Source organism: Lampris incognitus, chromosome 8, assembly GCF_029633865.1.
Source record: "Lampris incognitus isolate fLamInc1 chromosome 8, fLamInc1.hap2, whole genome shotgun sequence".
NCBI classification, from domain to species: domain Eukaryota; kingdom Metazoa; phylum Chordata; class Actinopteri; order Lampriformes; family Lampridae; genus Lampris; species Lampris incognitus.
This window is the reverse complement of record NC_079218.1, coordinates 20,158,224-20,179,342: the sequence shown is the minus strand read 5'-3', so window position 1 is coordinate 20,179,342 and position 21,119 is coordinate 20,158,224. Positions and strand designations below refer to the sequence as shown.

At 41.9% G+C, this 21,119-nt stretch overlaps 2 protein-coding genes across 2 annotated transcripts in view; both read left to right on the top strand.

The window, feature by feature from the left end:
* The window catches only part of LOC130116309 (dixin-like), a 32,146-nt gene extending 30,936 nt beyond the window's left edge, over window positions 1-1,210 (top strand). Inside the window, exons 20-21 of the mRNA XM_056284229.1 lie at window positions 82-161; window positions 503-1,210. Of these exons, the coding sequence (XP_056140204.1) occupies window positions 82-161; window positions 503-512 (90 nt within the window). The 3' untranslated portion in view covers window positions 513-1,210. The remainder of the gene's footprint in view (window positions 1-81; window positions 162-502) is intronic.
* A 3,840-nt stretch (window positions 1,211-5,050) lies between these two features.
* dlat (dihydrolipoamide S-acetyltransferase (E2 component of pyruvate dehydrogenase complex)) lies at window positions 5,051-20,162 on the top strand. Its single transcript, XM_056284552.1, has 14 exons — window positions 5,051-5,468; window positions 6,448-6,549; window positions 6,623-6,747; window positions 9,599-9,752; window positions 14,029-14,155; window positions 15,089-15,270; window positions 15,420-15,570; window positions 16,686-16,753; window positions 17,065-17,172; window positions 17,451-17,558; window positions 17,689-17,807; window positions 18,135-18,297; window positions 18,509-18,645; window positions 18,767-20,162. The coding sequence occupies exons 1-14, from the start codon at window positions 5,217-5,219 to the stop codon at window positions 18,894-18,896; spliced, it is 1,926 nt and encodes a 641-aa protein (XP_056140527.1). The 5' UTR covers window positions 5,051-5,216; the 3' UTR covers window positions 18,897-20,162.
* The last annotated feature ends 957 nt before the right edge of the window (window positions 20,163-21,119 follow it).

Sequence of the window (21,119 nt, the reverse complement as noted above, 5' to 3'; positions counted from 1 at the left end):
TCTGGACCGAGTGTGCACCACCTCCGATGCTAGGATACATTGTGATAGAATAGTTCTACCAGTGACTTTGTCTGTGAGCAGGTTTTCCTGGATGAAGCAGTTGTTCCTGGTTGGGAAGGGAAGATTGTGGCCTGGGTAGAGGAAGACAATAGCGAGGAACGGTAAAAACATATTCATTTTCTCTTTTCCTGCCTCTTTATGTTTCCCTCTCTTTCTTCCCGTCTCTTTTTCTCTTTGTCTTTCTCTCACTCTCATACACTCTCACACACACACACATACACACACACACACACACACTTTGTACTTGTGTTGTCTGCCACTATTTGGTTTATTTAATGTAATGTAATTTAGCTGTTATTGTGATCAGTGAGTATGGAGGATGACATGTTTTAAGGTGTCCATAGCCATTTTCCAAAACTTTTTAGTTTTGAAATGTTTCATTAAAGCACACGAAACGCACTCTCTGCCAATATTTGCACTATCATTATCCTTTTTGTCCCAGACCATTGTAGATTGAAGCTGAGGAGCTCTGAGAAATGTTTTGCATCTGGTTACCCAAGCCCAGAGTGACACCATGTTGACCAGAGTTGTGTGGACAGATGGAACAGGAGATGGTTTTTGACAGTGGATTTATCAACAAGATTAGACTCGTCAGCAAGGGATTCGGCTTGCCGACTGAATTGTAAAGCCATCACGTTGCCCTGCTTGTTCTGGCTTTATGTGGAAACAGTGTACGTAGCTGTCATCTAAAATGCTAGCACTCAGTGCCTTATTGAGAAGATGTCAATTTATTATCTGTGAATGTTTACTGTATAGGCAACTGTGAGTTTGACTTTTGGCTTTGTTCTGTCATGCCCCGATTACAGTCAATGACTACAAATTGCGCCCTACATACAAGTAGGGCGCAATTTAATCTTCAAAACTGATTCACGTTTTGTGCACACCGCAGTCACTAAAAAAAATTTGGGAGATTTTATAATCAAGGCTAAACGTTTGAGCATTTCGGTCCAAACATAAATTAAACCTTTTCCAATGGCTTTTAGCTCCAGCTCAAGCCCAAAATGGAGATGACCTGAAGTTTCCACTAGGTGGCAAACAAGGTCTTGTACTTTTTCTATTGGATTAGCGTCATGAGCAGTCAATGGGGTATTTAACTTACTGAATTCCCTGACTGGCAGGAAATATCAGACCTGTTATCACAAAATATACTGGTCTAATAGTCTGTGTCAAACTAGCTAAAGAACAGTTGTTACAGTGCAGGCCATTAATTGTGCACCAATGGACAGCGGACATTGACACTTGCATATATATTTCAATACAGACGTTGCTCTTCAAAAGTAATGTGACTGCCAACCAATATTATATTATACTGTACAATGATAATAGTGTTTGTTTATAGGCATTTCTTATACAGTCTGAAGTACAGTTTGTACTGCCTAATGGTCAGTCTTTGTGCCTACACCAGGTGTACAGTATTCTGGAACAGGAGTTTAATAGGAACTGGGCTGGCAGAGCTATGGAGCTGCCAAGTATCTGTTACTGTAGCTCACTGCATAGTTTTAAATATTCTATGCTATTTTTTATGGCTAATGTCAGATGAAAATCCGACACCGATGAAGCAATAGATGGTGACCCTGAAATATGAGAGAAAGATTTACTGACTAACAGAGATATGGTCTGGTGCAAAGAGGACAGAGCAGCTTATGTTTCTGACTGAGTAAAACATTCATTGATTCACTGTTTTGAGTGTGCAAAAAAAAACAAAAAACTTACGTGACATTAACAAACACAGCTCAAAATTAGAAATTAATTAAACCAGCCCTAAGATATATACCAAGGCTGGATTTTACACACCAAACTCACTCATTTACACCTACAGTATACACACACACTCAGTACTGTATACTGAGCAACTCACACTGAGCCTCTATTATTAGATGCAGTTAAGAATGAAAGTTTGAACTTTCCCGGAGATATATTTTCTGTTTTTGTATTTCCCAAATGAATTTATGTACATTTTTGTAAAATACTTGTACCGTGTCATTTTGATTTGAGAGATGTTTATGGCCTCTTGTTAGTGTTTTATTTTTTGTTTATTTGTTATTATTTGTTTAAGAAGACATTTTTAGTGAAGCAGGAATGCTTCTGCACAGGTTAAAGTAAAAATGTGAATTTAAACTTGAGTTCAGAGCCACAGATTCAAGATAGGAAAGCAAGTGTCAGACTAATTTACCAAAATATGGACACTGTCACCATTAATTAATATTTAGTGACGGCTGGGGTGGCACAGTGGTTAGCGCAGTCCCCTCACAGCAAGAAGGACCTGGGTTCGAGCCCGGGGATAGTCCAATCTTGGGGGTCATCCCAGGTCATCCTCTGTTTGGAGTTTGCATGTTCTCCCCATGTCTGTGTGGGTTTCCTCCGGGGGCTCCGGTTTCCTCCCACAGTCCAAAGACATGTAGGTCAGGTGGCTCGGCTGTACTAATTTGTCCCTAGGTGTGAATGTGTGTGTGTGTGTGTGTGTGTGTGTGTGTGTGTGTGTGTGTGTGTGAGTGTGTGTGTGTGTGTGTGTGTGTGAGCCCTGTGAAGCCCTAGCGGCCTGTCCAGGGTATCTCGCCGCCTGCCGCCCAATGACTGCTGGGATAGGCTCCAGCATCCCCACAACCCTGAGAGCAGGATAAGCGGTTTGGATAATGACGGCTGGCATAATGAGCAAAGTGAAGCACCAGCAGTGTATGTATGTGTGTGATTGTCAGGCCTGAAGTTGAAAACCATAAACATGCCATGGGGATAGTTCTACACAATGTGGCTGGATTTGAACAACCGTAAAGTCATGACTATAAAGAACACAGAATTTATCAAAGACTGAAGACAACCATCTCACCGCTAACCTCTATCCCCCCCCCCTTTTTCTCCCCAACTTAAATGCCATAACTGCCGATAAGATTTGTTATTTGCTGGTGAGATTGTTATTTCTAGTTTTGTTCACTGGAATATCTCTAAATGTTTGTATTCTTAGTTATCGGCTTGAATCTAAAAATACTGTTTATTGAATTTTGGAAATACTTTGATAGTATTGTGAAATAAAACTTTCTTATTTATTTTCAACAAATGTCACTGTCATATTTTTGGTCTTTGGTGTTCGGGGTCCATTGGAATAAATTGCCCAGGTGACAATTTTTGGTAAGAGGATCCTGATGTTTTCTTGATGTTACTGGATAAAGGCCATCTACCAGGGTAAGGATGTTTTGAACAGATTGCTCCGGTGTGATGATTCAGTGGCACTCATCGAATGTCTAATTCAAAATGGTCCCATCCAAAGACATGGCCAATTGTGTCTGTAGGGACGCCTGACCAAGCCGGAGGTAACACGAGGATTCGAACTGGCGATCCCTATGTTGATAAGCAACGGAATAGACCGCCACGCCAACTGGACGTCCCTATTGGGTGTTTTTTTTTACTCCAAGCTCCGTTTTGACACATAAATTACCAAGGTAATACAGTCTTGCTTTCTCTAAATTGGGAATCGCCTACTACTGCTGCTGCTACTTTTGGCTGCTCCCGTTAGGGGTCGCCACAGTGGATCATCCGTTTCCATTTCTTCCTGTCCTCTACATCTTCCTCTGTCACACCTGCCACCTGCATGTCCTCTCTCACTACATCCATAAACCTCTTTGGCCTCCCCCTTTTCCTCTTCCCTCACAGCTCCATATTCAGCATCCTTCTCCCAATATAGCCAGCATCTCTCCTCCGCACATGTTCAAGCCATCTCAATCCTGCCTCTCAAACGGACCCTGAAAAAGTAATCCATGTATTCAACTCATCACGTCTGGGTTGTTGTAACTCCCTGTATTCAGGGCTCAATCAAAGGTCTATTTCCCACCTCCAGCTCGTCCAAAACTCAGCTGCCAGACTGTTAACAAATTCCAAGAGACATGAACACATCACTCCTATTCTTGCAGTGCTTCACTGGTTACCTGTTGAGTATAGGATTGGTTTTAAACTTTTACTAATTACTTTTAAAGCCCTATGTGGTCTCACTCCTACATATATCACTGATCACACCCCATGATCATGGTCGCTGCCTGCACCCCTCGGGCAGGTCCTTTTTAACTGTTCCTTCAGCCAGCTTCGTTACTAAAGGCGACCGGGTGTTTTCTGTAAGAGCCCCACAGCCTGTGGAACTCCCTACCTGAGGAAATTAGGCTAGCAAACTCACTGCCTTCTTTTAAATCACTTCTTAAAACTTACTTTTACAGGAATGCCTTTTTTTCTTTAATATAGTAAATCCGTTGTTGCCCAATTTGTATTTATTTTTTCCTTTTTTATATTGTTTGTATCTTTTACCTTTATACTTTCATATATTTTTTCATCTTATTTTAATTGTTTTTATCATAACTCTTGCTTTAGGTTTTTTTTTAATAATTGTTATGCTCTTGTGACTTTATCCTGATCGTGTTTTACCTTGTTCTGTGGAGTGGATCTGGCGTTATGCCCTACATTTTTATTGTATGTTTTTTTATCTTGACTATGTGCATTACTTTATCCTGTTGTGTAACGCTGTTCAGAAAGGTGCGATATAAATAGTTTACCACTATTATTACTATTACACACGATAGGACTATGGGACACTGCTTCTATGATTTTTCATCATAATTTATATGAACTGCTTTGATATTTGATTCGATTGTATCACATGGACAAAAATAGCTAGTACTTTACTGTCCTCGGGTGGTTGGTACAGTTATTGCTCTTAAGAAAATCTTTACGACATTTCGCAACAGGCGGTGAAAGGGTTGCCAGGTTTCACCCTACGATTAGCAGCCCACATCATACATATCTAAAGATTCAAGTACCAGCTTCTCATGTTGAGTGGTACACGAAATATCAGCTTGATAAGGTGAAAAGAGCTTTACAAACAAGAGCAACTTTCAGGACGCTGTGTTAAAACTGACCAATCTTTGGGGCGAGCCAGGAAACATCTCCATTGAGTTTGGGAAGCCTTAAAGCCGTCACGTTCAACTGGCAACCGACGAGAGAGCAAGGAGGGGAGCCGTAAAGCGGTGTGTTTTGGATTGGGAGGTCATTGGAAAGTGAGGAGCACGGACTGGTCCAGGGGACAGAGCAACGAGAGGGTTGGCATTACTCGGATGCTGATGTTATTTATACACGATTGAATAGATTTGTGTGGTGCTTTTTTTCCCCAATTCTCCGAGATGCTTCGTCTAATTCTGCGTCTCAGGCCCACCGCCGGTCTCCCCGGTTCCCGTGCCCTACAGGGGCCTGCGCTGAGTTCGCGTTGCGGACACGGAGTTTGTCCGAGGCGGCTTCACTCCCGGGTCGCATCCGGGGCCGCGTACGGCGGCGTGGACGGCGTCGCCCTCACCCACAGAACGTCGTTGCTGCGGTGTCAGATCGCGGGCGGTTGTCAGACCAAGCGCTTCTACAGCCTACCGCCTCATCAGAAGGTACCTCGATGATGTTTGCCTCACTGCCAACGTTAGCTGCTTCGGCTAAGCTAGCCTGTCGGCGTGACCTCCTCATGTCACAGGTTACTTAGCCTCTGTCAGGTGTGTGAGGCACCTGTCGCTGCTCCTGCATAAACAGGCATGGGCGACAATCGCAGGCTTTTATGGGTGTGAATGACACTTCCGTGGCTGGATGGGAAATGGGTTAATGACAGGATGTTGCAGCGCCGGGTAGTGTGTAAAATACTGTTACCACGGGATTTTACACGATATCGACATCTATCACGATATCTATGAATGCAAAAATTACCAGGGTTAAGAATGCAACTGAAGCTCATCGTATTGAACTGTTTGTTCACGTGAATTTATAGTAACTAACCAATACCAGTCTTCAAATTATACCTTCCACATATTTAGCTCTTATTGGGAAAAATTGTAGGTAGGGCCACATCACAATATATGACAATATCTGGATTTATCCTGATACAGTACAATTGAAAGACAATCAACGGTAATGTTGAACTATTCCCCCAGACCCAAGATGTAAGAATCACAGTGGCCCTTGTGGTCAGTAGCAAGTTGTGGATGGATGCTGTTTTATACTACATGACATTGAAAAATACTTTATAGTCATAGTCATAGTGAAATTAGTTGCACACCATTACGGTGAATCACTTTTCACTCCAGGATATTCAGTGATAGTGTTGGGGCAATAATTCTTACAAAATTGATATTACTCAATCTGTCCAGATGTATGCCTTGAAACCCTGGTTAGGATGATTTAAATCAGTATACTTGGTTGACTGCCACTGTGATTCTTGCGCTGACTAAAAGCACATACTCTACAACATTGCACTATAGCCCGGGGCAGTGACAGAATAGACTTTGCCTTTGAGATTTGGCCTGCCGGTGGGTTACACAACCCACCTGTGTTTTTTGTTTGTGACATACTCCTCACATCTGCCTTCTGTTCTGTTAGGTGGAACTACCTGCTCTGTCCCCCACTATGCAGACCGGAACCATTGCCCGCTGGGAGAAGAAAGAGGGTGAAAAGATCAGTGAGGGAGACCTTATCGCTGAGGTGAGCTTTGTGTGCATGTGTCTGATAGTGTAGCGTCATCAATATGTAACTCAATCTACATCTCTATCTGTAGGTGGAGACTGACAAGGCCACAGTAGGTTTTGAGATGCTGGAGGAGTGCTATCTTGCCAAAATCCTGGTTGCTGAAGGCACCAGGGATGTCACTGTGGGAGCTGTAATCTGCATTACGGTCGACAAGTGAGTTTCTGGTGTTCTCATACTATTTATTATACTTGTTTGTAGCAGGTGATTCCATGGTTCAGGTTTAATAAATGGCTCATCGCTTCCTTGTTCTGAGATACTTTTTTTTTAACTAAGGAATATAATATCCAGAAATTCTTATTTTGAAGTTGATGTAACCACTACATATAGGCTCAATGGGAAGCCCACACTGTACATGCTCTCAGGAATTGAAAGTTAGTGATGGCACATCTCCTCCTTGCCTCTTTTTCCTTCTTCTGCTGGAAAAGTTTATTCTGGGTTTTGTACATTTATTTTTATCTTGACTTTATAGACGTTTCCAGCTGTTTGCAAGCTTCAAGTCAAGTTTTTTAATTGTGTGGCCTAAATCACAGTTGTAATCTCAGAGGGCTTTACATTCACACAATGAAAACAGTTAGACACTGTAGATGACAATGGATGATAACCTCTACCCTTAGAGCCTCAATTTGGGTGAGGCTAAAAAAAGGTTTTTTAAAAAGTTGTTTAAGGGGAAAAAAAAGCAAAAAACCTCTGGAAGAGTCTTGGGAGGGATCTCCCTTCAAGGACAGTCAGTTGTGCACTAGTTGCCAAGTTGGCAGCATAAACAATGAGGTAATAGATTTAGAAATGAAACATTTAAGAAAAAAGCTTATTTGATTGGACTTGGGGATAACAAATCAAGGCAATAAAGGAAAAGTGGATGATAGGGCAGCACTGCATGCAGAAGCATGTGAAGCGTCTTTCCTTCAGCATCACCACAGTACAGCACCGTCCCATGCATCAGCAGCGTCTGTCTAGTCTGTCTATTATAGACAGGGTTGCACATAACTTTTTTGGTCTGGTTCTCAAGGGAGCACCTGGAGATGTTGCTTGTTACTCAGGCTTTATGCGGCATACGTAGTTTTCCTACAAGTTGTTATCACTACCCTCCTGACTGCTCGCCTCACTGTCTTCCTCTCTTTCAAATATGGCAGATGAAGATGTAGGCCTACTTCTTTCTCCCTGGTCTTTTCGTATTATCTGCCGCACATCATTTATTTTGACCATGTACGTATGTGCACCTGCACACCAGTTATGTGCACCTCATTTACAGAAAATGCAGAATGAGAGGGATTTTTAGCCAGAGCTGTCACAAATTGCGAAGAAGCAGTTGTGAATAAATGACAAAACCAAAAAGGCTAACAAGCGTCAGGGGAGGTCAGCACCCGATTTAGTGGGAGCAGAGTATGCACCACAGACAGAAGCCCCATCAGCCCCCATCATTATACTCCCAGTATCACAAAATTGAGGAAAAGAGAGCAAGACAACCCTGGAAGACTGATATGCTCACAGCGATCATGCAGACACAGATTAAAGATTAAATTAATAAAAAAAGAACTGTCTTTGTTGGATATAAATTTCAACAACCAATGAGATGTAATATTGATGAAAAACTGTTATTGAATAGCACTGTATGTGCGACAGTTGCACAGAACGTTTCACTGGACCTTTTCAATATAGTGGATATTACTATAGTTTGTCATACTGAAGTTATATAGTAACATTGAAGTGAACAAAGGAGTTCATTGTAACTAGTAAAAGTAGTATGTGAGGGAGACTGGATTCTTCATGTTCTTCCTCTGTTTTGTTCCCACACAATCATATTTTCAGTAATCTATGGTCAAAAATAAGTTATGATACCATCACGCGCTTCTATGTAGATAGTAGATTGGGTTGAAAATGTATTAAGCATTTTCATGCCATTCTTATTTAGGTTGAGCTCTGGCAGTTGGTTAACAAAGGTACAACCTCCGCTGTTATCTTTGCTCATCGGCTGAAAATCTTTTTGGCTGGACCGCAACAGCGGGATCAGCCCTACACATGTAGTTGTCTGTGAGTGAGTTAAGTGCCCGAGTGAGTGATGGAGTTTCACCATTGGCTGGACGACCGAGTAGGAGTTTCCTCATTGGCTGTTGCTATTTTCAAAATGCTTTGGCACAAAGTTTTCTGTTGCATCATCAGCTGTTCATCGAACCAATGCCAAAACAGCTGCTTTTTAAACGTAGTCGCACAAAAACAGCTGTTTAATTAAATGTGGTCGCAGTCCAGCCATATACTAGGTTTTAACCTAGTCTTGTTTACAATTCAGTATGTTTGGAAGTTTTATCATTTATGAGATATTGTACTCTTACTGAAAAGTACATACACTACATGACCAAAAGTATGTGGACACCTGTACATCACACCCATATGTGCTTGTTGAACATCTCATTCCAAAACCATGGGTATTATTATGGCGCTCCCCCCCCTTTTTTTTTTTTTTGCTGCTATAACAGCCTCCACTCTTCCGGGAATGCTTTCCACTAGATTTTGGAACATGTCTATGGGGATTCACTCCCATTCAGCCATAAGAATATTAGTGACGTTGGGCACTGATGTTGAGAAGACCTGGCTCACAGTTTGTGTTCCAATTCATCCCAAAGGGTGAGGTCAGGGCTCTGTGCAGGCCAGTCAAGTTCTTTCTCACCAAACTCACCGAACCATGTCTTAATGTACCTTGCTTTGTGCAAGGGGGACTTTGTCATGCTGGGCACCTGTTAGCAGTGGATGTGGCTGAAATAGCTGAACCAACTAATTAGACGAGATGACCACATACTTTTAGCCATGTAGTGTACCATGTACCAAATTATTGTAATGGCATGGAAGCTTGTGACAGCGTTAGGATATTACTCAGTTAGGGTATTACTGTACACCAGACCTGACACATTATATCATTTATTTTTATCTTACCTCCCAAGGTCTTAACGTTTTGTTATGTGTTGGTTTATTAGTCTATGTCTAATGTCTGTGTATATCATTATCCTCCCAGTCCTGATCTCATCCCAGCCTTTAAGGATTTCACATTGGACTCCCTGAAAACAGCTGGAGCTGCACCCACACCCGCAGCATCCACTCCGCCTCCTCCCTCACCCCCTTCTGCAACCACTGCAGCCCCAGGCAGCTCTTACCCCTCGCACCTGAAGGTAGGTGTGCCCCCAGAACCATCCCTTGAATAACACAGGGTCATTGATGTAGACTCTATTTACAATCACCCCGTCTGCTTGACAAGATTATTTTGCATCTTCCACACACTACAACACTCCTTCAGTGTTCACCTGTATCCATATTTGTTTGGCTTTGTTTTCTTGCGACTATAAAGACCCCCAAAAATCACTGAACTCAAAGGAGGGAAATCACAGAGCCAGTGGGGTGCTGCCGAGATGTAATGATGATGTACAACTCCTCGCCCCTGCTTTGTTTATCTGGTTTGTAAAGTTTGTGACATCCCTTGATGTTCAATGTGTTTGTACACACAACTTATGAACCAGTTGATTTGACATGTTCTAGGCCTTTAAAGAGATGCAGTAAAGTTCATTTTTCACAAATTAATCCTTTGCTGATAATAGCTATCCAGTTTCCAAACACTGATTTTAAGCCATAATGTTGAGCTATAGCCCTCTGGAAATTTTTGGGAATTGAATTTGCCTCAATAGAATTGCCATCAAGGTCATGGTTCTTGTTATTTGTCATAGAAAAGAAATTATGTTATTAAAACTGTTCCTCGTAATATATGCATATTTCTGTGACTTACAAGGAACAAGCTGTGTTGCCTGTTGTACTGTTTTATATGTAAAACGACTTCTTTCACTATTTATTGTACTCTCACTGGTGGCACGGTGACGCAGTGGTTATAGCGCGGTCGCCTCACAGCAAGAAGGTCCTGGGTTCGAGCCCTGGGGTAGTCCAACCTTGGAGGGTCATCCCAGGTCGTCCTCTGTGTGGAGTTTGCATGTTCTCCCCGTGTCTGCGTGGGTTTCCTCTGGGGGCACCGGTTTCCTCCCACAGTCCAAAGACATGTAAGTCAGGTGAATTGGCTGTGCTAAATTGTCCCTAGGTATGAATGGGTGTGTGTGTGTGTGTGTGTCTGTGTCGACCCTGTGATGACCTGGCGGCCTATCCAGGGTGTCTCCCCGCCTGCCGCCCAAGGACTGCTGGGATAGGCTCCAGAATCCTCGCGACCCTGAGAGCAGGATAAGCGGTTCAAATAATGGATGGATGTACTCTCACTATCACACAACTGCCTTAGAAAAAGCTGTATTTGTTTTGAAACACTTGGTTTATTTGGTATAGTTTAATGGAAACTGAAATGGTTTCTTATTATTCTTACTCTGTCTGACAGAAATATTAGGTTCAAGTAAGACTGTACATTTTGATTACCTTATCGTCTTGTATCTCATATTCAGTCTGGTATCAAGGTCGATAGCTAAGACTACAGGTTATCATTTGGTGATGTTACTGTATTATCATATGGCAACTGTTGAACAATGCACGATACCTCAGTTCTTGGCAATACTTAGTAATCACGTTACTTCTCGGACGTTTATTTACACCTGAAGCTACAACTAAAATAGGGCCTCCTTCCTTGAGCTAAAAGTCTTTTTAAACAGAGCCTCATGTAATTTCTATCAGCATTCAAGTATTTATCAATATATATTAGTAAACATTTTTGGATACGCTGATTGGCACAGTAAATTGGAAACTATTAGGCCATGCTAGAAGATGATGAGCCTTTGGAGTTCATGGGGGTCTCGAATAGTCACCGATGGAGGAGATTCCCAGCCATGTTACAAAACTCTTTGCGGCTTATCAGTTAAAAAAAAAAAACAGTGTGAGAGGGTGAAAGTGAAATGTATCAAACTGCCTTACAATGCTTTGTTACCCATCAAAATCATACTGGCACCATCACATAAAGAGTAACTTGTCTTGATGCATGCTCAATAATCCAGGTAACGAAGTGCCAGAAAGTTGAATCAGTTCATCTGGACACAACGTTTAGTGGGAGAGCGTTGTGTCCAGATGAACTGATTCAACTTTCAGGGATAAAGAGTAACTTAACATCAGATTATTATAGTGAGTTTGCTCACATCTACAGGTTAAAAACCATGTAAAGTTTAAAAAGGCTGGTCTTGGTACTCTGTGATGTAAGCATAGCGGGATAAACACAGCTGCAGATAATAACATTGAGTCTGTTGGGTGTAGGTGATCCAGCACACCTATCAAAATTGACAGACAGACAGAGTCAGCACTACGGGCCCTGTAACCCCAGTTTTTGCAGTGTGTCCCGCACCGTCGGCACTTGTCGGACCCCTGTCGGCAGCTTTTCGGCCGACTCAGCATGTTGAATTGGCGGAGCCTGTCAGTGAGAGAGATTACTCTGATTGGCTGTTCAGCTTAGTGAATCAGTGCAGAACATACATGCTAGTTAGACGTCGGCTGTAGTCTTTGCAGTGTGTTCATGTGCTATTTTTTGGCCCAGACGGCAGGCAACATGAGGCGACTCAACAGTCGACCTTCGTCGCCGTTAGTCGGTTTGGTGTGTCTGGGCCCTAACAATTGTCATTAGTGCCAGTGCTGGTTCTTTGGGCCACCTATATCCAACAAACCTATTGCTATGCTAACATCAGAGTACCAAGACTGGTCTGGCATGTTTTTAACCTTTAGAATAGTTTTTAACCTGTAGATGTCAGCAAACTCACTAAAATGGCCTAGGGTTTACTCTTTAAAACAGATAAATTGAATAAAAATGAAAAATCTGGGAAAATGGCTATCATTGTGGGGGGGAAGAAAACAACTTTATATATCAGATCATATGGCTTCGTTTTAAGTTTTCAGCAGAGTGGCATTTTCCAAAGTCATCTGAAGTCTGTAAAGATTATTATGTATCTTCATAATTAATAAGGTATAGGTTGCATTTCTTTGGATGATGAAATGTTATGGTTGACTTGGACTGATGATACAACAGGTAGTAGCAGGGGTCGGCAACCAGTGGCACGCGTGCCCACGGTGGCACATGAGGCCATTAACATGGGCACATGGAGCAAGTCAATAAATATTTTAGTATACTTTTTTTTTTATAAAAAGTATTTTAATATAGAATATAGCCTGATCGTTATCCAAATGATCAATTCGATTTAAAATAATACTGAAATAATTGGTCTCAAAATACACCATTGTTTTTGAAAGCAAGAGAGCGCACGCAATTGATGAGGTCTATAATACCCCTCCTCTCCCCTCCCGCTGATCTGCCAACGAGCGCCGCATTACAGCAGTAGTGAAAATGTAGGACAGCTAGCTAGCTTTCCTTTTTGCTTGATGTAAAGAACAACTGACGATGGAAGAAGCAAAAAAGCAGGTTGTCTTAATATTCCCCTTTTTCAGCTGTCTTGGACAAATTAATTCAGATTTATTTCACGAAAGGACTGAGCTGCGTGTACTCTGCTGTGAAAATGTTGTGTGTTGAACTTGAACTGTAAAACATTATTTTGAAACAAGGCACAAGACAAAAACTTCAAAGATAAGGCTGATGAGGCTGAATCAATCAAGAGGGCAGTGGCTTAGTATGGGAAGCAAAGCAGCACGTTTACAACCCATGTGCCGCCAAAAACCAAGCTACAGAGGCAGCTTTAAAGTCGTATAGTGCATTGCTAACATGGGAAGCCATCTCCGATGAAGAGAGTGTGTGTTTGTGTGCATGCGTGTGCGCGCGTGTGTGTGTGTGTATAGAGAGAGAGAGAGAGAGAGAGAGAGAGAGAGAGAGAGAGAGAGAGAGAGGGGCTTTCCTCAGTAGTTCGGAGGTCATACTTGATGGGTTACCAAACAAAGACACGATCATCAACAAGATCAAAGAAATGCCCGTTTCTGCGAGAACTGTAGAGGTGCATTACAGACATGGCTGAAAACGTAAGGCACCAGCAAACTCTTGCATCGAAAGATGCGTCGGTATTCAGTGTAGCTCTTGACAAGAGTGAAGATGGAAACGACGCTCTACGTCTAGCAGTTGTTACCAGATATTGCGACAAACAAGGTTCGCACTAAATCGGTCAGATTGAATTCATTTTCCTTTTGTGCCCTAGTAATTTTCATACGTTTGTAAAAATGTGTGTGCTTGTGTGTGTGCATGTGTGGGCCGCAGATCTTTTGGCATGCGGAATCTAGACAGACAAGCAGCAGCAGTAAATAAATAGATAAATGCTCATTATGAAAATGAACTAGCACTCGGGTCTGTGATTTTTTTCTTTTTTTTTTTACTTTGTAAAATGGCACGGGACATGCAAAGGTTTGCCGACCCTTGGGTAGTAGCATGTTGACTGCTCTTACAAGTCTGCATATCAGAGCCATCTTTGCCCAGATTCTGCACGATGTAGATGCATAAAATCTTGACGCATATGGAAATCTATTTGTACTATTTACATGTTCCAGATCCAGCTTCCTGCCCTTTCCCCCACCATGACAATGGGAACAGTTCAGCGCTGGGAGAAGAAGGTTGGTGAGAAGCTGAGTGAAGGAGATCTGCTGGCAGAGATTGAGACCGACAAGGCAACCATTGGTAAACACAAACTCATATACCATCCATCAGTACAAAGCACACATTTATCCACCTATCTTTCTCTCTCCATAGGAATGCACTGACACCTCTTTTTCAGACCTATACTGGTTCTGAGTACTTTACTGGAGGTAATGGCAACTACAGACTGTTGATCCAATTCATTCCACAACAACCTGCTGTATAGGCCCCAGTCACACCAATATTGGTGTATGCAAAATTTAGTGGTGAATTCAATTCATACTAATGGAGTTGTCACGATAAGCTAATTCACTTCTGGCTGCAAAGCGAATTTGCCTCCATGCCTTCACATCGAATTCAAATTTGGTTTACTTTTGTCACACGAATTCTAGCCGTTGACCAAAAGCAGGGCTGCTTTGACTATGTCGACCTTTGAGGGTGCGGTCTGCCGAGAAGCTTCCAAAAATTATGCACAAAAGAGAAGCCGCCTGGCTTGCAGTCAGTCGTGAGGAAGGAGTAGATGACTTAACTGTGTTCTAATAATTTGTGTAGTGGATGAGCGAGCAACCTTACCTATCTTGCTCAAACCTTTGGGATCGTCCATTGCATGAGGACATGTGTAGCGATTTTGTTCTGCTTAGTTCTGGTGTGACCATAGCCTTAGTTTGATGAATCACTTGTCAATGATTGAGAAGGAATTGGGAGTCTAAAGTAAAATTGCTCTATTTTGTTTTGATATCACATGTTCAACATTGCCTTTGGTGACAGATTTTTGTTTAATTAAACATCCTCCTGAGACATAGGCTCAGTCGTGGAATTACCCTAATATCTGATACTGCACCTGTTTTTGAGCACTACTATCCTTTTATTTGCTAATTCCAAAAACTTAAATGCTAAATTCATAGTTGTCTTTCACCCTTGCCTGAAAGGATGCGTGTTTTAATTAAAATGTGTTTTCCATGTATTTGCAACTAGGGTTTGAGGTGATGGAGGAGGGATATTTGGCCAAAATCATGGTGCCTGAGGGCACCCGGGACGTCCCTCTGGGGACACCGCTCTGCATTATTGTCGAGAAAGAGAGTGACATCGCTGCCTTCAAAGACTATGTGGAGACTGGAGTGGCTGAGGTCACCACACCTCCTCCAGCCCCAGGACCAGTGAGACACAAGTGCACTCAAACACAGCATAATCACACACTTACTACCCCTTGCATACGTTTACTTTACTCTTAGAGATCATCAGATGTCAATTTCCGGAGTTGCTGAACAAACCTGTTATTCAAGAGTCACTTTATTTCCTCCTCCAGGCTGCAGTTCCTGCGGCGCCGGCCGCGCCCTCCCCTGTCCCGGTGGCTGCTGCCCCTGCCGCAGCAGTGCCGAGGAAAGGTCGTGTGTTTGCCAGCCCCCTTGCTAAGAAACTTGCTGCTGAGAAAGGCATTGACTTGGCACAGGTTAGCGGTGAGTATACCCTTGTGTTTCCTTTACATAAAATTCACTGGTGACATCCACATAACTAGAATTTTTCCCTCACAGCTAAGAGAAATATAAACCATCATTACCTGGCATTGTTCTACATATAAATAGCAATTGTAGCATAAAGTATACAAGGGCTGTCAGTTATCTCATGAAAATAATCAAATTGAATCCAAACCTAATACAACTATCAAAATTGAAATATATTTGAATGTTAATCATTATTTTGGTCATTAATACATTCATTGTAGAGCAGGTGCAGCATTGCACAAATTGTCCCATTCTGACACTTGGGGCCTTGACACAGAGTGGCACAATATGCACATGTTGATCCAGTTACAGAAAAAACAAAAGCTTGTATAATTTTCCAACTTCAAATATTTATTGAATTTAAATGGACTTAAGATGTGGAGGCCATCTGATCCTGTACATCTAAAGGGTGAGAAAATGGCTCCATCAAAACTAAGCGCCAACACACTTGGCTACAGCATACCAACATGTTGAACCTAATAGGCTGGAGGCGTACCACTAAGAAGATAATTTCATCGACTATCACATCTTAATAAAAGTATGTTACCACATACACCGTGAAATTACATTGTATTTTGAATCATTTCATTTAACAATAATTAATCAACAGTGGAACATTTTACTGCTCGAAGCATGATTTAGGATTCAAGGCACTTAATGTTGTTTTTTTTGTTTGTTTTTTTTTTACTTCAAAGGGGATTCGAATCTTAAGATGCAATCTGAAAGCCCTAAAGTATACCCTGAATTTATTTACAAGTAAAATGTGTTCTCAAACTGAAGCAAGGATGGACCAAGGAGTGAACCTGTGTCTCTGAACTCAAATTAACAACACTTCCTACAATTGAATCTATAGGAAACCCTGGTATACCCAGACCATATACCCACCAGGAGGTCTCTCATTAGCAAACTCAGTTTAGCTTCAACTTTGTTAGCCCACAACAAAATTGAAATAACCTTAACTAGTGATTGCTTTCCTTTTCTGGGAAAAGAGATACTGACTTCAGTGGCAAACGAGAGTAAGTTGTGATCCGTTTTCTACATAGAATGGCTTGTTTCTTTTCCATGTTCAGGCTCGGGCCCCGATGGACGTGTCACCAGGAAAGACATAGAGAGCTTTGTGCCACCAAAGGCTGCCCCTGTAAGTGAGCCAACTACTTCAGTCTTCTGTGATATTCAGATAAGGCAGCACTGTTAGACATGCATAATTCAAGTCTTAATTTGAATTGTTAACGATTAGTCTTAGAATATAGGCATTACAAAAAAATCTTTTTCTTTAGAATGTCTGCTGTTTTTGCAAATCATGAAGATGTTGATATAAGATGTTAAAAGTGGAGTGATTTTTATAGCTGGTAAAATTTTAGAAAATGTGTTTGCACCATTGTGATGGGTGTTTATGCTGCGAGTTTTCTACGACCGTTTTTAATGTAACCATGTGATTTCCATCGGCAGGCAGTGGCTGCTGCTCCCACTGCAGCACCTACTCCTGCTGTTGCTGCCCCCACACTTAGCGGACCAGCTGGCACCTTCACGGACATCCCCATCAGCAACATCCGCAGGGTGAGAAAACACTCACACATGCACACACACTTAACATATAGAGCAGTTAAGTCCAAATTCATGAGTGTTGATTGTGCGTGGTTCAGTGTTGATGAATAGAATGCTATGTGCATGTTGTTGGGTTTTCTTTTTGCACTTTCCCATCCATACCTCACATTTTTCCCTCTAGTTACGCGCACACTGTGATTACCAGAAAAGGCCTCACTAAAGCATCTCATTGCTGTCCGCAATGAATTATGGATCAAAGTAGAAAGTCTTAATTCATCTCTCCCCTCCAGGTTATTGCACAGAGGTTGATGCAGTCCAAACAAACCATCCCTCACTACTATCTGTCTGTAGATGTCAACATGGACCAAGTGCTGGAGCTCAGGAAGGAACTCAATGAAGTGAGTCAAATTAGGGGGGTGGGGGGTTGTCAGTCAGGGCAGAGGATCGTAATATCCCCTGAGCTGTTTTTCAATATGCTGTTATGATTATTTTCATGTGCCTCTCCAACACATTTTCTCCTCTCTTCAGGAGGTGAAAGCCCAAAATATTAAGCTCAGTGTGAATGACTTCATCATCAAAGCCAGCGCCTTAGCCTGCCTCAAGGTCCCTGAAGCCAACTCCTCCTGGATGGACACAGTCATCCGCCAGTGTGTATACATAAACTCACACACCCAGACAAACACACTTGGACTTAATGCTTCAAATTTTGTAATTAAGTTTAAACAAACTGGTAAAATACTGGTAATGAATTTGATCTCTTCCAGGTTTTAAAAGACATTTAAAAGTTTCACAAAATTCAGGGGGGAAAAATACCTCTTACCAACTGAATGAAGGAATATTAGCTGTAAATGAGGATTATTGGTTATGAAAATATGCCGGTGGCAGTGGCTAAATCTTAGGCATTACCATACATAATTATGATCGACCTGTATGTGCTTATGCATCATATTTTTTCTAACTCATACATTTTGTAGGAACCATGTGGTGGATATGAGTGTTGCAGTGAGCACAGCAAATGGTCTAATCACACCCATAGTTTTCAACGCTCACACCAAAGGACTGGCTGCCATCTGCTCTGATGTGTCAATGCTTGCTGGCAAGGCAAGGGAGGGAAAACTGCAGCCTCATGAGTTCCAGGTATGTATGGAGGTGTCTGTGCTCACACACACACTTTTATTAGTGTCCACAGACATTTGTAGAGATCACAAGCAGTTCCTTTTACTGAACAGTCATTACAACTTTACTGCCTGTTTTCTTGGAAAGAGAAGAATATATTTTATAAATTGTTGTTTGTCAGTCAGTAAATCACAATAACTTTGGCCTATGACGTCTATTTTTATTTATCCAGGGTGGAACATTCACCATCTCTAATTTGGGGATGTTTGGTGTCAAGAATTTCTCAGCGATCATCAACCCTCCTCAGGCCTGCATCCTGGCCGTAGGAGGCTCAGAGAAACGGCTGCTGCCAGCTGATAACGAAAAGGGGTGATTGCCGTCACTTTTACTAATATACTGCAGATTTTCAAACTCAGATGGTCAAACGTGTTGGTGCAAAGGGTTCTGATAGATTGGTATGATCAGATTTTTTTTCTTGTTCTTCTTCCAGGTTTGATGTAGCCAGCATTATGTCGGTGACACTGAGTTGCGACCACCGGGTGGTGGATGGAGCAGTCGGTGCACAGTGGCTTGCAGAGTTCCGCAAGTTCCTCGAGAAACCCGTCACCATGCTGTTGTGATTGGACAGTACTGTCACTAAACCACCGCGATAGGCTGAGACCTCTCACTGAGTTTATCCGATTGGTGTAAACGAGTCCTGATCCTCCTGTGATTGGCAGGCCTACCACGAGGACACTCCCAGGTCCCCTGAAAGGGAGAGACAAATTTCTCACTCCACTTACATGCTTTATCCCTGCTGTCTTTCCTATGTAGCTCTCTCTTCTCGCCCTCTGTCACTCATAGCCTATTTATTGAGGCCCAATGGCTCATGTGAGACCAGAATTAGGTGCACTCTAGTTTAGAGACTGGCCACATTGTCCCTAAAACATTGTTAATGTTTTAGGAGGGGAATTGTTACAGGTTCAACAAGGGGACATATTTATCCAGAGGTATGTATGTGTGCGTGTATGTCTCTACACAGTTTGTGTGGGTTTTTTTCTTTTTTTCTTCATTTTGGATGAATGTGTCAAAGACCACAGGATGAACAGCTATCTCTTAAGTTTACTGTCTTTTGAGAGGAGGGTTCTGGGTTATCTTGTCCTGCTGTTTGATGCAAGAAAGAACAGTTTGTGAGGAATGTGATGGAATTAAATGTAAGTTAACATTAAGAAACTTAGAGCTCAGAACTAAAACACACAAACCTGTCCCCATCCATTGGCCATAAATATACCATTTTGATGTAAAAATTGGTAACATGTTAAACATTTTTTTGTGTTTTCTCTTCTGTGGGTTAATAATTGTGTGTGCATGCATGCATGCGTCCGTGTGTGTGTGGCAGGATGAATACAATGTTGAACATGTGGTGATGAGTTCTGTAGGTCCCTTGGGCTGGTTTGTCATTAGTAGCTACAGCGTATCATTACTGTTCACCCAAAATAACCTTTAAGGTCTTCATATTATTTAACTGATCAGTAATTTGAAAGTAAGAAAACTCCCTTTAAAGGAAGAATTTAACTTGTCAATCTCTCCAACAGGAATGGATTATTTTGTTTTACAAAACTGGGATAACTCAACACTAACTTAAGAAATATTCTGTCTGAAACGCACAAAGAGGTGTTGCTGGATGTATCATTGTCAGTTGAATAAATTCAGCCTGATGATGTAGGCCCTTTGGTTTGGGTTTTTATACAGTCACATAAAATAAAAACCCAAATTAAAGCATTGAGGAACATGGACATGGTCTCATAAGAAGAAGAAAAAAAAATTGAACCTACGTTCAGGCACTCCAAACGAAGAACAGAGAATAGCGTGCTTACTCACATTGTGCAAAATGTGATAAGACAAAACTGTTTGTCACTTAGTTTCCTCCTTTTCCGGGCTTTCATGAGTCTATAAGAGTCATCTGCTTACATGGGACTTCAGAGCAATATTTCACCAGGTTAAAGTCACAGTATGCTACAGCAACGTATTGCTACCACACCAGATCAAAAAAAAGAAAGATCGGTATCACGTTATAACGTGAAACTACGACAGCGTACTGCTGCCACACCAGAAAAAGGAGATCAGTATCACGTGATACTGATCTCTTTTACGTTATTTTTTTCTTTTAGGTCAAATTTCCTCTCTCTCTCTCGAAGTCGCTTTATTGGCATGACTGCATACAATACGTTGCCAAAGCATTTTAACACAAACTGCACTTCCATAATAAACAATAATAAATGGGCATGGAGAACAACGGGGGCTATGGAAGGTAGGTAAGAGTGACATAAGATGAAAACATACAACAAATGAATTATTAATTACTAATAAATATTATTTGCTATGCGGGACGGGGCTCACAGAGCTGCGGAGCTCATGGCAGGCTGCTACGTATCTTGCCTCCAGTCTACAGCAGTCTTCCCTCTCCCAGTAGGACCGGAAGTCTCCACGAGTCACTTGGCTAGAGGAACTCTGGGAATATCTTATTATTTTAGCAAAACGATAATTCTCTCTCTACATAGAGGATAACTCCTCGCTGGCTGCGTCCAAAATCGTATAACAGCTTACTATTTAGTACATCAAAATAGTATGCAAGTGTTTTCAGCACGTTCAAAAGTATAGTATGCAAATGGTACGCAAAAAATACCCGACTGTCATACTACACCTAGAGACCTTTCGGGTTACGCAGACAACGCTGGTATGAATATCCCACAATGCACTGCGACACTTCACGACAACGGCCATCAATGGCGAAGGGCAATACAAAATTTTCAGAGGCGTCCAAGTAGCGTAGCGGTCTATTCCGTTGCCTACCAACACGGGGA